Source organism: Leptinotarsa decemlineata, unplaced genomic scaffold (genome assembly GCF_025532065.1).
Source record: "Leptinotarsa decemlineata unplaced genomic scaffold, Ldec_3_MD MMD2_tig00078422_RagTag_RagTag, whole genome shotgun sequence".
Taxonomy (NCBI): Eukaryota; Metazoa; Arthropoda; class Insecta; order Coleoptera; family Chrysomelidae; genus Leptinotarsa; species Leptinotarsa decemlineata.
Window position 1 is genome coordinate 16,792,398 of NW_027412747.1, and position 18,832 is coordinate 16,811,229.

Here is an 18,832-nt window from a genome sequence, read left to right on the forward strand (position 1 = left end):
TAAAAAATATAGTATTTTGTCTATTACGCGATTAAAATAACCTGTTATGTTCGAGTAAAGAATGAATGAAGAGGCCCTAAATCGGTGTTCTGAGATAAAGGATTTGGGAATTATTTATGACCATCTACATACATATTAAAAATATAGCTAAGTCTGCAAACCGATTGCTAGGTTATTTAATTAGACAATCATTTAATTCTACCAATGTACATTCCCTCAAAATTTTGTATTGTAGTTTATAAAAAGCATCATGTATATCCCGAATATAATGTAGTTAGAACTACCCATCTTAGACATGAATTCAAAATTCTATCTTTGGAAGATCGAAGAGTGCTTAACATTTTGATGTTTTTGTTTAAAATCATTAGTAATAAAAGTAATTCACCAACGTTACGTTCTTTACTGCGGTTTAATGTACCTCCAAGGAGAATGTGCTCTTCTGTTACATTTAATATCCCTATAAATAGGGATATTAAATGGTATTGGAATTGGTATTGGAAATACTATAGTATTCTCTGTGCTGTGTGGAACAGCACAGAGAATGAATTCTTGCCTCACATTCAATATATTAAACAAAACCATACACATTCCTAAAGAAGATCTAACACAAAGAATAGTACCTGATGCAGTACAAATACAAGCAAATTTACCTAAAGTACCTGAAATACCTGAGTTGAAAACGTTCGGACCGTATAAAGAGGCAGACGACAGGATGACAAGTTCAGTTTGAGGAGTGCCTAGAAGATGACAGTACGACCAGCTGTCGAAAGCGCTCGCAGATAATTAATAGAAGATATGAAGCTTCAAATCCTTTTTGTGAAATATATATATATATATATATATATATATATATATATATATATATATATATATATATATATATATATATAAGAAAGAATTCTTTGGACAAGCACTCATACGAAAGTGGGCAAACCGCCAGACACGTGTTTCTGGCTATTTAGCCTTCGCCAGTACGGTACAGCCAAGTGCAAAGGATGGACAACACTTGGTTGCAAGAAAGGGATCGAAAACAACAAACGGATTCACCATTAGGGGCCATCGTGACACGAGTTAGTCATATATATATATATATATATATATATATATATATATATATATATATATATATATTTCCAGCATGTTACCAGCAGGTAACATGTTTTTGTTAGAGAGATGTAAATAACAAAATTAAAACTTTGAGTAAACAAATTCATTTGGCTTTTGCAAATTGTTGATTAATATATTACAGTATAAATAACGTGTATCAGTTATTTCACTATAATCAAGGTTTGAAGCGATTTAATATCATGTGTACAGCAGGATAGTTAAGTTTGTCATTCTGGTAATATTCATACTTGACTGCAAATACTTTTATATAATTGATCGTCTTCGTCTTCGACTGTTGATAATTCAAATTAATGTATTCGTACTTGCAACAGCAGCCATCTATAAGATGGATATACACCTCATATTTTACATTTTACACATATGCACACACATTGACAATACACTTAAAAACAGCTAGTTAGTTAAAAATTAAAAAAATTAAATATATAAGGATCAATAAAAATGGTCGTTATGCCTGATTGATTCTAACGAGTCATTGAGGAATTCTCTAACCGAATAATAGGTATGCTTTATGAGATTTCCAATTGATCATCTTCAAGTGAAAAATTAAACTTCCTCTAATCTTCCTCTTGAAGATGATCACTTGGTGATCGAAACACGCGTCGAGGTGTTAAAATAACTGTTTGGTATTGGGATGAAACTCGAGTAATATTCATATCATCACATTCCAAAATATTCTGAGATGTTCTAGAATGTTGTGAAATACTACTAAACACTCCTTACATTCTGGACTGTCCTGGCAACTTCCAGAGGACGAAACTACTCTTTATATCTTCATTCTTATATCGTCATTCCATTTGTATTTCCGGACATCAGGCTGCGAATACTATTCACCGGTAGCAGGAGGTTGCATATCTTAATCAGGATCTAGAAGTGATTTCGAATTGGAGTGAAACTAACCAGGTTCAATTCTATGCCACAAAAACCGAGGCATCGGTTTTCTCCAAAAAGATAAATGTTTCCGAACTGGATATAAAAATGTCAGGACAGACAATTCCGCTTTCTGCTTCGATAAGTTTGTTGGGGGGCACTAATACGTCGTGGCACAATCATATCGCTGGAATTGCAAAAGCTGCTTCTCAAAAGCTTGGAACACTATTCCGAACCAGAAAACTGTACACACCTCAGCAACTTTTGATGCTTTATAAAGCTCAGATCAGACATTCTTTGGAGTATTGTTCTCATGTATGTATCTCCTCCCCTAAACATACCTGGAAGCTGTTGGATTCCATCCAGAAAAGAGCCATTCGCCTGATTGGAGACGCGTACATCACTTGCAACCATGATAATAATAATAATAATATGTATTTTCCACTCAATTTGAAATACACAATAATCTTAGTTAACGACAAATAAATATAGTTCCCACAGAAGGATAAACCTGTGCGTGGGTAATATCATTTTAATATACAATAAATAAATTATAATGAATGAAATATATAAAGTTTTTTTTCAGTATGAAAAAAACACTTGAAAAATTGTTTACAGATATTACATTAAAATCACATATAGTCAATATAAATAAAAACATTTGACATGAACAAAAAAGCGCTAGAAAAATTGCATACAGATTTCACATTAAAAATCATATTGTTAATATAAATGAAAACATTTAGGTTATACAATGAAATAATCGTAACATAACATCGAACATCACTCACATATCAATCAAACAAATACCCTATTTTTAAAAAATGAAACAAACAAACAAACGTTTGTGTGAAATGAACTTCCTGAGAAAGTTTGTCGAAATTGATTAATCGCCAGCGATTCAAATTCAATGTAAATCGCTACTTTCGCACAGACACCGATCTTAAGGATTTTCCTGTAGTGCTTGTGTTTTGTCCTTAAAAAAAAGCACTCCCTTGAGGTAAACACGAGAACCTTCCTCACGTATGATAGAAAGCTACCACACCATTTTCCGAACGTTCCAGATTATTCCCGAACATTCCCGACTATTCCCCAACATTCTAGAATTTTCCTAAATGTTCTGGATTGTTCTAAAATGTTCTAGAGGATGAAACTTTCAAAAGCACGCCCTTTAGGTTAAAACGGAAACCTTCTTCACGGACAAGCTGATGTAACATCATGACTGGAAACATCTGTGGGTCATCTGTTGGCTAGCCATGCAAAGCCGTGTCGGTTGTTAGTATTTATGAAAAGCAAGTTAATTGTATCGCTCACAACACTAAAGAATACATTCACATGTTTGTTAGAAATTTCTTTGAAGCAAAATAAATACCTATCTAACGTGAGTACTCTATTCACATTGAGTATATAGTGTTTATCAACGATATGAAGTACACATTTTTTATGTGAAACATCTATAGCAGCACGTGAAACCGAATGCAGGCGTGGCGATGCACGCCCTAGCGACTGACGCCCTGGCGACTGACGCCCTGGCGACTGACGCCGTGACGCAAGCGACTGGTTCGGCGTTACGCTATCTTTCTCGCTCGAATAGCTATATTATATACAGTTGTGTTTACTACAGCATACATAACCTGTATATTACAAAATAAACAAATTTTAAAAATAAACTATGTCTGACAGTGATAATTTAGAAAGTTAAAGTTAGCAGCCTCCTGCAAATGGGCTTGTTTCATGATTTTAAGTTTATAGTTCACTTGAAAAACAGTGTACTTTGTTTCATCTCTCTAAGTACCGTAGTTTTCCCGTAATTATTTATTAGGGTGGTAGGGTGGTGACGTCACACCCCTATTCCCGCTTCTTGTTTGACTGGCCAATAGGAACAGTAGAAATAATCAACATTGCCAAATCATAAAATTTACGAAGCCTATAATTATCAATTCAATTATGGAAGTGTATATGAACCCGTTAACGTTTCACATGGAATAAAATGTACACGAAAAATCATGTTTGCAAATAAGTTCTATATCTAAAATCAGTACACAAAGTCGATAGATCACAAAATATTTACCTAAACTATGATTTTATGCATTATTCAATTATATACAGTTATGAAAATCAAAAAATATAGGAAACTGGATTAAAAAATCATTTCAAATATTCAATTTATTCTACAATCCTCAATCTGTACAACTGCAATTTATCATAAAAAAACCATTCCTACATACATACTAATATAGCTACTAAATTCAAGCGTTATAGGATCGCTTTGGTATTCTGTTGAATCTTCCAAAACTTGAGAGGAAGGTTGAATGAGTTCAAGTATAGACAGAATTGATTGTACTCGAACTGATCCAACAAAAGCTTCTGAGGTAATAATACCATTAATCATATGATGAAATTCAATTAATTTTGTTTCATACCTTTCAGTAGCAGGATTAACTCCAGATAATACTTGAAGTTTAAATAAAAAACTCTGTTATCAAATTCAATATTTTCGTTCCCCTTTCATTTATAGTTAATTTTTGAATGATTTCCATATAGTCTTGGAAGAGTAGAATCATTGAAGTTCTTTCTTTGCATTACTTTCACCTATTTTTTTGTCCCATCATTTTATCCTTTGGGAACCTGAACTCATTATATGAAATAACTCACTTATAAACCAATGCGCTTTCTGTTTTTTGTGCCTTTCCGCAAAATTAAAATCAGCACAAGAATGCACCATATTAATATTCAAACATATCTCTAAAACACTTTCAAAATATACACAAACTAAACTCGATGAAAAAACGAATTGTTTCTACGCGAGCTGTCAGCTAAGAAAAAGTTGAAAGTCAATGTTGCAAAAACAAGCAGAATGGATCCGATATGACATACATTTTCAATGCCGAATAAACCAATAAATTGTGATATGGGTACTCCATTTTCCTGAGGAAATGAACGATCAATTAAAATTTTGTGTAATTATTCATTCATTTTTTGAAAGAATAAATCCAGCTAACAAATAAATATACAATAATAAGATCGCTCGAATCCACGAATTAAGCATAAAAATGGACAATAATATTTGCCTTGATAACTGATATAGTACAAGTTATATCTAAACATAATTCTGAATAGAATCAAACGAGCTGTATTTACAAATGGTTTTCGAATGCTGAGGAACCCTAATAAAATAAATCAATTTTGCATTCATGCCACCCACCAAAAACTAAGAAATTCAACGTTACTGGTATATTAACCATATTGTCATCCAGTCAGCCAGCGCCCTCTGTAGTGTATGCGACAATGTGCTCTTTCTAATGTCAATGGATTCCACAAACTTCGTATTTTTGTTAAAATAATTTCAAAATTAATGTTAAGCCTAGTTTTGTTAAAGCTGACTCCCGACAACTTACAAAGAGTCGATTTTGAAATGATCCATGAATTTTACTTGAAACATTTTCAATACTTTGGTACCGAAATGAAGAATGAAACGGTAGGTGGTATATTTAGTAGGTCCCTTTTTTTATAAGACATTATTTTCATACTTTGTCTTTTATCGAAGGATGGAAAGTTTTGATCTAATTTTTATTTTATCTCGGCCAAGGAGCAGTATGGTGACTGAAAAGAGAAGCAAAAATATGTACAGTGAAATGTAGAATTACTTCAGTACATATCAATTCAAAAAATAACCTGAAAAAGTATTTTTCGGAATGTAAACTAATGACACGGAATAAGCAGCAAAATAGGTACCCGCAAAAAACGTTCTGTAATTATATAATTGTAACAGTATTCACACTGAGTTGACAACAATAACAACAAAAATGGCGTCTGTCCAATTGGATCATCAGATCTGTGATTGGATATTAAAAATCAATACACTTGGCAACTGTGCTTTAGACACGATCAATTTTAATGGTCAACAGACACGCGGCCAATTTAAATTCTTGCTTTTCTAATTTTTTTTTTCTGCAAATATAAAGAGATTTTGCGACCGATTAGGCTTGATAAGTAAGTTATGTAGCCTTATGAATAACGCATTGTACTACTAATCTCATAAATATGTCATAGGTTACTTAGATAAGTACACTAAACGATGTAATGCTTTTATGTTAATGATCTAATGCACTTTTCCTTTTTATATATAAACTCTGATATTCTCAAGATTAGTCAGTTAGTAAGTTGACTCCATTTATTGTGCAGCCGAAGGCTCTGTCCTAAAGCTCATTGAATAAGTGTAAATAAACGTTTTTAAAAAGTCTTTCCATTGTTTGGAAAACATAATTGGCGCAGTCGGAGTAGGATTGGAGAAGGCAGAACTGAAGCAAAATCGCCGTTCCTGACCGTTGGTTCCAACCATTCATCTCCAATCAAGAACACTACAAATCCCAGGACAAAGAAGGTACTCTGAGTAAGTGTTGAGTTTCCTTTATTTTCCTGTATTTCATCTTGTATATTTGCAAAAAGTGCTGAATTTGAATTACTTTTGAAAACTTTTCGTATAAAATCATATTTTTACAAAATAATATTGAAACATTTGATAGCGTTATAGTGACTTTTCAACGCGAAAATCATTTTTCAAAACGCTCTACTCGTATTTAACTGAAGTTTAAAACTAATTCTCTAAAACGGAAGAATTGTCCAATCTCTTAGAAAACATGTCCATTACACCAGGACAAGTAAATATTCAAACTCCCACAATTCAAGCGGCAAAAGCTATCGCAGACTTTTTACCTATATTTTCAGGTGATGCTTATCAATTAGAAAGCTTCATTAAAAGGTGTGATAATTTTTTCAATAATTATGGTCGTACAAATGACAATAATTTGAATGACTTTACGTTTAATGCAATCTGCTCAAAATTGAAAGATGACGTTTTCAATTTTCTTATGTGTAGACCTGACTTGACTACCTGGCCTTTAGTTCGTACAGCTTTAAGAGAACATTACGGAGATAGAATTGACAGACAAACACTAACTCGTGATTTTCTCCATCTAACGATTAACAAAAATGAAAATATTTTAGATTTTCTCGAAAAAATAAAACAAATGAAAACGCGACTTGAAATTAAAATCACGTCAGATACATCAGTTCCCGAACCTCGTAAAGTTTTATTGATGGAACAAGCAGAAGGAAATGCTCTCGATGTCTTAATGGCGAATTCAGACGACAAACTTAGACTTTTACTTGACATTAGAAACCCACAAAATTTAGCACAAGCTAGCGAAGTCGTTTATAGATATTTTCACAATGAACAAAGGATAAATCTTTTACAAAGTGAAAATAGAAACAGACTACGAACGAATAATCACACAAACAGAGGTACATTTAATAATAAAAATAACAATTTCCGCCAACCTAATCGAAACTTTTATAATCGATTTGACAATACGTACAACGTCGATCAACGACAAACAAGACCAACACAAAATTTCTACGAACCCCAAACTATTAGACAAACTTTTCCTAGTCAACCAATTAATATTCAATCACGACAAATCCCACGTCAATACCACACCAATTCCCAAGTTTTTGGTAAACCTAAAAACGTATTTGACCCAAGAAATTCTCCAAAACCTACAAATAAACCCACACCTATGTCAACCACATCTCGTACACCCACTATACAAAATACTCGACAAAATAATTATTTCCAACAACGAGGACAACCAAATTTCATATCAGAAGAGCTTTATAATGCCGAGTCACTCCCCAGACAAAATACATACCATAGAGACGTACGAAACGACAATACAAATTCTGATGACTATTCACAGAATACTCATGAAGAAACTCAGGATTTTCACACAGCAGAATATTTTCCAATACCGTCATAGATTTGAATAATATCATTCCTAATTCTTTGCCATATATTCAAATAAAAAAATCCACCAATCAAACTTTTAATTGATACCGGTTGCCACCCTTCTCTCTTAAGACCTTATATAGCCGAAAAATATTTCCCTGAGACAATTACACGACACAATACACCTATTGTAACTTGTGCAGGCACACGTAAATCACAATTCAAAGCTAGAATTCAAAGTTTTCCCGAATTTTTCCCGATTAAAATCCCTTTAGAATTTGTTTTATTTGATTTCCATGATTATTTCGATGGAATTATAGGCATACGAGATCTACGACAAATGAAATTAAATCTTGATTTACATAATAGGATTCTTCATAACAATCAAGTACAAATTCCTCTACATTACCGAGAAGATTTCAACACTCAAAGATTAGAAATACCACCTTGTTCTTCTATTATGAAAAGAATAAAAACAAATATTCCTGATATGGAACTAATAATTCCACAATTAGAAAAAAATAACGGAACATTAATTATTCCAGAAAGTTTAATTCAAGTAAAAGATGGTTTAACCACAATAGAAATTATAAACACAGAACCCTCAACGAAAATTATTGAAATCGACGAGAATTTCCTCAGACCTTTTGCGACACATTTCAGCGACACACATTTTGAATGTTTTTCATTAGAAGAAATATTAAATGAAAATATTAACAACGACTCTGCTCATAGACTAAACGAGTTCACTTTGAAAGACTTGAGAACAGATCACTTAAACTCAGAAGAGAAACAAGCGTTAGAAAAAGTAATAAATCGATTTAAAAATATTTTTCATAAATCGGATAACAAATTATCTTTCACCAATAAAGTGAAACATGAAATAAAAACAACAGACGAAATCCCAGTTCACACAAAATCGTATAGGTACCCTTACATTCATAAACCAGAAGTAGAAAAGCAAATCAACAAAATGTTGGAAGACGGAATCATCAGACCATCCCAATCGCCGTGGAGCTCACCGATCTGGATCGTACCGAAGAAAATCGACGCAAGCGGAAAGCAGAAATGGAGAGTAGTAGTTGATTATAGAAAAGTAAACGAAAAAACAATCGAAGATAGATACCCCATCCCGAACATAACGGACATTCTCGACAAGCTTGGCAGAAGTCAATACTTTACCACCTTGGATTTGGCATCCGGATTTCACCAAATCGAAATGCACCCAGATTCCATCCCAAAAACAGCATTTAATGTAGAAAATGGTCACTACGAGTTTACTAGAATGCCTTTTGGTTTGAGAAATGCTCCAGCTACATTTCAACGTGCCATGGACAATATACTGAAGGATCTACAAAATAAAATTTGCCTTGTTTACATGGATGATATAATAATATTTTCTACTTCATTACAGGAACATATTAGTAACCTAAACTTAGTATTCCAAAGATTACAAGAAGCCGGACTTAAAATTCAACTAGATAAATCAGAATTTTTGTGTAAAACCGTAGAGTTTTTAGGTCATGTAATAACTTCAGAAGGCATTAAACCAAACCCAAAGAAAATAATGGCTATCCAAAAATTTCCACTTCCTAAAACAGCGAAAGAAATAAAATCATTCCTAGGACTAATCGGTTATTATCGAAAATTCATAAATAACTTTGCGAAAATAACAAAACCTCTAACTCAGTGTTTAAAGAAAGGCAAACAAATTAAACAAACACCCGAATTCATAGAAAGCTTCGAAAGTTGTAAAAGAATTTTAATGAATGATCCAATTTTACAATACCCGGACTTCTCGAAACCTTTCAATGTCACAACAGACGCTTCTAATTTCGCTATTGGGGCCATATTATCCCAAGGACCCATCGGTAGTGATTTACCAATTGCATATGCATCACGGACACTGAATCCAGCAGAATGTAATTACAGTACAATTGAAAAAGAACTCCTTGCTGTAATATGGGCTACTAAATATTTTAGACCTTACCTTTTCGGAACAAAATTCAATATAATAACCGATCATAAACCACTTCAATGGTTATTTTCTTTAAAAGAACCTAATTCTAAACTTGTAAGATGGCGCTTGAAACTGGAAGAATATGATTATAATATAATTTATAAAAAAGGTAAACATAATACGAATGCAGACGCATTATCTCGTGTCGAAATTCACCCCTTGGATATATTAGATGACATAGATAACATCTCTATAATGAATAACATAGATGAAATCCCTGAAATATCTCCGGAAGAGATAGATAGAATTATTGACTTAGAACTTTCAGAATTCAACGAATCACCTACTTCAAAATCGGTCAATCCTAAAGAAAATCAAGAAAGTATTAGTACCAAAGAGAACGATAAGATACACATATTATCAGATATAATAATAAAACCCGCGAATAGTCAAGAGAAAGGCATAAGCGATAACGAAACGGTACATACTAGTCATGAAGAACCCACATTAACAATACCTTATACTGAAAAAACCATAAATACCTACAAAAATCAGATCATCATTTCGCTCAACAAAATCGCTAAAGTAAAATCAAACCACGAAAAGATATTTGATAAAAACCGCATACATTGGCAAATCCCAGAAGACTCAAATTTTCATGAAATCTTCCTAAATTTGATTAAGAACTATTTGAAACCTAACACTACATATTGCGTGCTTTTTAAATCTGAAGAATTGAAAATACCATTTATTCAATCAGTTACCGAAAACTTCAAAAACAATTCATTCAACCTAATTATCTCTACTAAAATGGTAACAGACGTCACAGATGAATCGGAAAAAGAACTAAAGTTAAAATATTATCACGAAACAAAGACAACACATAGAGGAATAAATGAAAACCTCACCGCACTTAAAAAACATTTTTATTGGCCTGATATGGATAAAGACGTGAGAAATTACATTAATACATGCGACATCTGTCAAAAATCGAAGTACGAACGTCACCCCACAGCGCTCGTCTTCAAACCCACACCAATAGGACAAAGTCCACTCGAACATTTATATATTGACTCATTCAAATATGCCGGTCAATATTTCATAACAATAATTGATAGTTTTTCAAAATTCGGACAAGCCTACCCTGTTAATTCATTAACAGCTATAGAAACCACCAATAAACTAATTCAATATATCAGTCATTATGGAATACCAAATAAAATCACATGTGACAATGGACTGGAATTTAAAAATCATGTTATTCAAGATTTTTGTTTACTACACCAAATTGATATACATTATGTTACAGCTTATAACCCCAACAGTAATAGTCCCATTGAGAGATTCCACTCAAGCCTAATTGAAAATCTTAGAACGCTACGTGAAGAAAAACCAGACCTCCCATTAAATCACTTAATGAATTATGCCCTCTTATCTTATAACAATAGTATCCACACGTCTACTGGATACACCCCTTTTCAAATATTGCGAGGACGTTTAGACTATAAAAACCCATTTGAAATGGACGAAAACGAACGAATTACTCAATATATAGAAGAACACTCGAAAAATCTGGAAATTCTCTCAGACCTCATTTATAATAAATTAACAAAAACTCAAAAACAAAACTTGGAAAGAGCAAATAGACATAGACAGAGGGAAATCAACATTGATACTAGTAAATCGACATATAAAATGAAACCACCAAACAAAACTCAGAATAAAGCTACCCAACCTTATAAAAAACTAGAAAATATAGAATTGATATCAGACAATAAATTTAAAACCAACAACAAATTATATCATTTGCAATCTTTAAAACCCCAACGTTTTGTTACAGACCAGACAAGAGAAAGAAATGAACTCCCTAACGACGATTCTCCTCTTTCTACCTGGGCTACTCACCTTAAAAATAATGGAAATAAAAAATCCAATACTCCCAGTTCAACTAGGATACGCTAAACTTATTACCTCAAAACATTCATTCCTGTATCATATTAATTTAAGTCAACCTTTAGAATTAACTTCAAATATAAACTTAGAATTAAATAACCTTAAGCAAATTTTGAATACTAGTAATAATCATTATTCTATTATCATCAATAATAAAATAAATCATGCTTTACATTTAGGTGAAATAATATTAGGTAAACTAAAAACATTTTCACGAAACTCTAGAAAACAAAGATCACTTTTTGACGGAGTTGGAAAACTATCGAAATGGTTATTCGGAACTCTTGACTCCGATGACGAAAAGTATTTCACAAAATATCTAGAAGCACTGCATAAAAATGAACAAAAGTTACTTTCTAATGACATACATCAAAACACAATCCTCAAAGAAATGACAACTAAATATACCAAAGACTTTGACTTACTAGTAACCAACCAAAATATACTACAGAGCCAAATAAAAGGTTTATCAAAAGAAATGAAAGAACTTATCAATTTAGAGCAAGCTTTCTCATTCGCAAATACGATCGACAATCTTATCATACAACTTAACTCAATTCAAAACTTGATTTTGAATATAGAAAATGCGATATCCTTTGCTAGACTCAACGTATTGCATAGTTCAATTATAGAACCACAGAGATTGAAATTACTTATTACAAAATTGAACAAAATCTACGAGACTAGACAAATTCCTACGTTGCAAAACTTCATGAACTACTACAACTTATTTTCAACTCAAGTAATTATACGAGAAGGTTTCATAATTTTTAAAATTCATGCACCTATAATAGCAAATAATTACAAATATTTCCAAATGTATCCTGTCCCCATATCCAATCTCATGATTTTACCTCAACAACCTTTCCTTTTGCTCAACTCAAATGAGTATTGGACAACTGCAACAAGATGCCCGGAAATTGAGAACCTCTACTACTGCACAACTTCCCAACTTCAGAGAACACAACCATGCATTGCCGACATAATCAAATCAGGCAAAAATATTTGCAAAGGAATATCAGTTACTCTCAGTGAAACAAGAATAACCCAGATAAACGCACATCAAGTACTTGTGATACCAGTGCAAACAGTTACTCTACAAGCCAACTGCGAATCGAATGGGATATACCAAATCACACAACCATCTATAATCACTCTCGAAAATTGCCATGTCGAAATAGATGGAAAAGCATTCAATCAGGAGGAAACACTACATGATAGTTTAGTATTCGAACTTCCTAAGTTAAACATCACTAGAGAAGAATCCAACCAGCCTTTGCCTCCAATGAAACTAAAATCCATCGACGGAAATGAACTGAAACATATTGAGACGATCGCACAGAATTTCCATGTGGAAAATCTGCAACCAATCAACGATAGCCATGCGTGGACGAATACCAGCCTCATGATATTAATACTTTCAATCGGAATAGCTGCCACGATGTACTTCAAATTCATCAAACCAAGGAAGCAAAGAAGTTCCAAAGACCAAACCCAATCATCGCAAAACAAGGAACCCTTATTTTCCGATCTTGGCAAGGGAGGAGTTATGTAGCCTTATGAATAACGCATTGTACTACTAATCTCATAAATATGTCATAGGTTACTTAGATAAGTACACTAAACGATGTAATGCTTTTATGTTAATGATCTAATGCACTTTTCCTTTTTATATATAAACTCTGATATTCTCAAGATTAGTCAGTTAGTAAGTTGACTCCATTTATTGTGCAGCCGAAGGCTCTGTCCTAAAGCTCATTGAATAAGTGTAAATAAACGTTTTTAAAAAGTCTTTCCATTGTTTGGAAAACATAATTAGTATAATATACCTACCCCTAACTCGATCAGTCTATAAGCAAACCAATATCATTTTCCATAGCACAAGCCCATTAGCAAACACACTGCGACACAGTGTCAAGTCATCAGTAAGTTGATTATATTTTTATATTTTTCATTTAAAGGTTGCCTTTATCTGCGAATTAAGCCCGCGTATATTTGGTCTGTCTCAAGGGTCAGTAAATGTAAAATCTCTTCTCTTGGTAGATTAAAATTCACCCCATTTCCATAGTATATAATGCTTTTTAATTAATTGTTAAACAATTTTAACTTCATTCTCATGAAGAAAATAGCACTAAAACACTTTTTTGAAGAATACATTTCATAAAGACTGACAAAATTGTATTTTTAAATCACAGCTGATAGCGAGTAGAGCATGAATGTTTGTCTCATTTGTTATCACCAGGAACATTAAAAATATTTATATAATTAATTTTCAATGATAGTGGAATTTATATTGAAACATTAATTATTGATATTTATAATCTACGATATTCAGTAATATATTGCAATAACAAGCTAAGATTCTTGAGTTTACCGGTATATTGAAGCCACATTAAAATTTTTTCATGTATACGTATTTTTAATAAATATTTCAGTACCCAAGAATCATCACAGGAGTCACAAAACACTATTATTGATGTTTCACATATGCCAGGCGTCCTGGCAGATGTGAAAAATCAACGATAATGGGTAACTTTATACTATTGAATTGTTCATTTATAGGAAAGAATTGCAGCACGTATTTCAATTCACTGTTGAGTACCAATACAAACAAACTTTTGATTGCTGCTAATGAAATTTTAATAATATGATAATTTTTGTGTCAGGTCTTACAGATCTCCAATACGTGCCTGGAAATCAAAAAGCGACGATGGTTAGATCGATTATTCGTGTAGATGAATTACTCGTACTTTGAAGAATAATAAAAACAAGAAACGTATCAGTTTAATGAAATCATCGATCCAATAAGAACGCCAAATAAACTGAAAGTCAATTCAATTAAACTTACCTGGCACCCTTTTTCATATATCCAGCATACCATTTTCGACTTCTTCAGTTTGTTGCAGAAAATGTTCTATGCAACAACAAACAATGTATGCACATGTGCATAAACCGGCTTAGACTACTCAGAAATATTGTTCACCCGTTGTACGCATTAACTGTTTATTTCTGTAGCGTGTTCGGTTGAACTGAATTGACGGTCAACGTTGATGGCACAGAATAGTATTCTGTGTTGATATGGCCCAAGTCCCAGTCTCCCACCATGCTCGAAATCTCAAATCATTTATACAAGGTAGGCGCTTGCTTACTATGCTCAACGTCTATCAGTTGTTTATCTTTTGGTTCCAAGGATCATTTAAATCGTAATAAAATTTCGGGTTGAATTATAGTCTTATCTATCTACGCATATAAAAACTGTCACTTCAAAATAAGCATCGATAACATCTTATTCTCCACCTATCCCTGTTACAAAATATCACAGTCTTCAGTTCTATCTTTTAAATAAATGTTTATTTTGAATATTTGTTATTATTTTAAATAAACATGAATAAAATACAGTTCTCAACTTTAGAATGAGGCAAGATATCAGAGTCGGACAAAATTTGTATGAAAAAGAAGTATTTTAGTAGTTTTTGATAAAAACTACAATGGTGATGAATCAGTCGTCGCAGAAATTTTTTTTTCAAATAGAAAGGTGGGGGTCTTGTGACCCACCTTGTGATCCCCGACCTTTACTGTCTTGAATTTGGATAGCTGGTCCTGGAATTATTGGTCTATGAATTGGAGACTCGTCAAAATGATATTCGTAGTTAACTTTGCAATCAAAAGAGGATTGAAAACGATTCAAATTTAGTTATCACAGGTTACGCTAAGTATATGATGTGTTTATGATATGATTATTCACAAAAAATTCAGAATATAAGTTTTTTGTCATTCATTGTCGATATCTTCAGTTTCTATATCATTAACAGTTGCTGAAAAAATGTCGAGTGGACTTATTTCTATATTCAAATCGACATCTTCATTATTTTCATCATTGGTTGACTCTGCGTTTAGGCATAACTGGCCTCGGCAATGTACACAAACTTTTGAACATCTTATTCCAATTTTTTGCATCCACATTTGCCGCCACAACCTTTTGTACAACCACAAAAGATTGTGTTCAGTAGATTATGGGGTGCTGGTGGTAAAAAAGTTGTTATTGGCCGTAATATATTAATTTTCAACTCTAGCCAGGTTTGTATTTGATACTTATGATGGAACCTCTGTTTGGAACCTCTGGTGTAGTAATGAATGTTACTGGAGTTTTTTCCCAACACCAAATCGTTATTTTTAATACCTCGACACGTGTTTCGATCACCAACTGATCATTTTCAAAGAGGAAGATTAAAACTGTTTCAAATCGTTATTTTTAACACCTCGACACGTGTTTCGATCACCAAGTGATCATCTTCAAAGAGGAAGATTAAAATTGTTTTAATCTTCCTCTTTGAAGATGATCGAGGTGTTAAAAATAACGATTTGGTGTTGGGAAAAACCTCCACTAATATTCATTTGTATTTGATAATAAACTTGATAAATATACTGTTGAACTGCTGAAGAAGTAGGTAGTAATGATGAAAGATTCACAGCGGTGCTTTATCTTGTTAGTTTAGCAAAGCTTATATAGTATCTGTAATTTTCTAATTTTGGAGCACCGTACATTGTTAGTAGGAAATGTATTCCAGCATTGACAATGACATCTCGAGAGCCTGTTATATTCTTCACAATTAATTCATGCAAAAATAATGTGTTGAGGTTTTTAGAATTTCGTCATTACCTACTATTATCTAACATTCGACTTTACCGAAAGCCATCCTTCTCGGTAAACAATGAATCTGCCTGAATTGAATCAAATTAAATTAAATTGAACCTAAATTTATTATCTAATGCATTTTACATCATGTTTTTTTTCAATTAATTTAACTTTATATACTTTTGTCATATGATGGTAAAACCTAGATAAGGTCCTAGTTTTAAGTTATGCTACTGTATCACTATTAATACACTCGTGTATTAAAGGTTGAGTGGTAGAATAGCGTAAGCTAAACTCCGCCAAGATAAAAAAAGATCATTTATTATATATATATATATATATATATATATATATATATATATATATATATATATATATATATATATATATATAAGGATTCAAATAACAGGGTGATAATTGAAAATAAAATACTTGTGAATAGGTAATACTTACTCACATACACATACAATTGATCGCTTCAAACATTTCACTAACTTTTTTCGAAAGTTTCTGATAATTCCTTTTCTATATTATCTGTTTCATTATCAGTGTCGTCATGTAAATCAAATATGAATTTATTTCCACCATTAATATGGACGTGTCCAATCTCCATATAGTCTTTTTCAACTAAAATTACTTTTTTAATCCTTTTCTGCCAGTCTTCTTCGGTACCTAATATTTATATTACTTCTTCTTTAATTAGGGCTATTACCTTCTTATCAAATTTTGGAAAATTATTTTTACGCCTGATGTCATTAATTTTGTTTTGGAACTTTTTTACAGTAATACTATACCCTTCCGTCTCAGGCAAGTCGTAAATAATCTGACTAATATTGAAATACTCATACTCGTGAATATCAGTTACGGGTGCTCCTCTAGGCTGCTTCTTTCTTGGGGTGGAACATTTTACTTCTCCCATTATAAGATAAATCAATCATTACTTTTATCTGAATAGTTGATTAGATCAACATTAATCATATTCAAGTCAATGCCAAACATCATTTGATTTTTGCTCTTGAATAAATTAAATAATAATGTTGCTGCTTTCGAGTCTGGGAATTGATCTTCTAATATGAAAACGTAGAAATTTTTTTAAAAAATGACTATTGTCATCTTTCAATGATACTTCTAACGAATCCATTTGTAAACGTCCATGAAGAAACCTACAAACGCAAAAAATTCTACCAACTTGAACTATTTAAAGGTAGGTGGCAGTGCACATGACATTAATGACATTATACATACGCACATAATTTTTGAAGGCGTGGAGGGGTAATTTCGCTTCTTGCCAATAGATGGCGCTGTAGACCAGCAATAACAATCTTGGGGTACCTGACCTACTTTGAGAGATTTTCATATTCATGTGCATTCCTACACGTGTGATTCGGCAGGATTATAGTACCATTCAGGTTCATGACGTCACGTGACGTAACGGTGCCGCCGCTACTGCATTCTCGTTTCTGACTGCTCAGCGTTGGCCCCAGATTCGGCAATTCGCTTTTGTCAGCATTATGTTATTTGACTCATGCTCGATTAAAAAATCAGGAACTAATTGGTTTCAGCAATTACATTTTTTGGTGTAGACTGTAGACGATAGGAGATTCTTCTGTGATAGAAGGCGTGTTTTATAAAATGAATAAAGTTTTAGGAAGTGACTGTGATCGTAAAGGGAAAATTTCAAAATTTTTTTCAATGGACCAGATATCTAAAAAATTATTTTGCTAGCAAGTAGAAAATCAATTGCAAAAAACTACGTGTCTTGTTGAATGCATATTTCATATCATTCCCCAAATTAATTTCAGATGTCATTTTAAATATTTGCGTCTTTTCACTACATTTCAGTCAGGAAGCTTTTGAAACAGGCATATCAAATATAGAGGTGACTCAAATTTTGCTCAGAAATATTGTTTTTGAATAATATTCAGTTCAAATATTCATCCAATTTATCACTAACGATTTTTTCAAACCAATATAATGGTGGAAGTTCATTCAATTCTGAGAGAATTATTCAATTTTATCCTGCTTTCTTGAAATTATTGGTTTCCCGGCATTCTGATTGATTGCGTTTCACAATTTTTCTCTTCTAATTATTGTCATGATTGAACTAATTCCGTTATGTCAAAAGATGATTTGTACAAATGTTAAATTGATTTTGGTCGAAAAACTACATCTGTACATTTTTATTATTATGACGGAAAATCTCTGTGTTTGAAGGATATAAAAGTTGAGACAGAAACAATAAATAATCTTATGTTACTATATGTTTTTACATAGGTCAGAAACTATATAACAAAGTACCACTTCAAATAAAAAAATATATGAACTCAGTTCCTTTAAACACAAAATAAAACAAATGATTAATGAAAACCTATAAATGAAAATAAAATGAAAAAAAATGCATGAATAAAAAAAATTAAGAAATATATGAATAAATTAAAATAAAATAAAATAAACGAATAAATAAAAAAATTAAAATACAAATGAATGAAGGGAAAAA

The 18,832-nt window shown here is 32.3% G+C and overlaps 1 protein-coding gene and 1 long non-coding RNA gene across 3 annotated transcripts in view; one reads left to right on the top strand and one right to left on the bottom strand.

Annotated features, from left to right (window-relative positions):
- Fatp3 (Fatty acid transport protein 3) overlaps positions 1-14,806 on the bottom strand; it is a 58,217-nt gene extending 43,411 nt beyond the window's left edge. The window contains exon 1 of one of the 2 annotated variants that reach the window (XM_074186436.1): positions 14,548-14,806. In XM_074186436.1, the coding sequence (XP_074042537.1) occupies positions 14,548-14,564 (17 nt within the window). In that variant the 5' untranslated portion in view covers positions 14,565-14,806. The remainder of the gene's footprint in view (positions 1-14,547) is intronic. The other variant, XM_074186435.1, reaches the window with a different exon arrangement.
- On the top strand, positions 5,993-13,491 carry LOC141487404 (uncharacterized). The gene is made up of 2 exons (XR_012468363.1): positions 5,993-6,391; positions 11,587-13,491. It is a non-coding gene; the product is annotated as an uncharacterized lncRNA (long non-coding RNA).
- Positions 14,807-18,832: the final 4,026 nt, after the last annotated feature.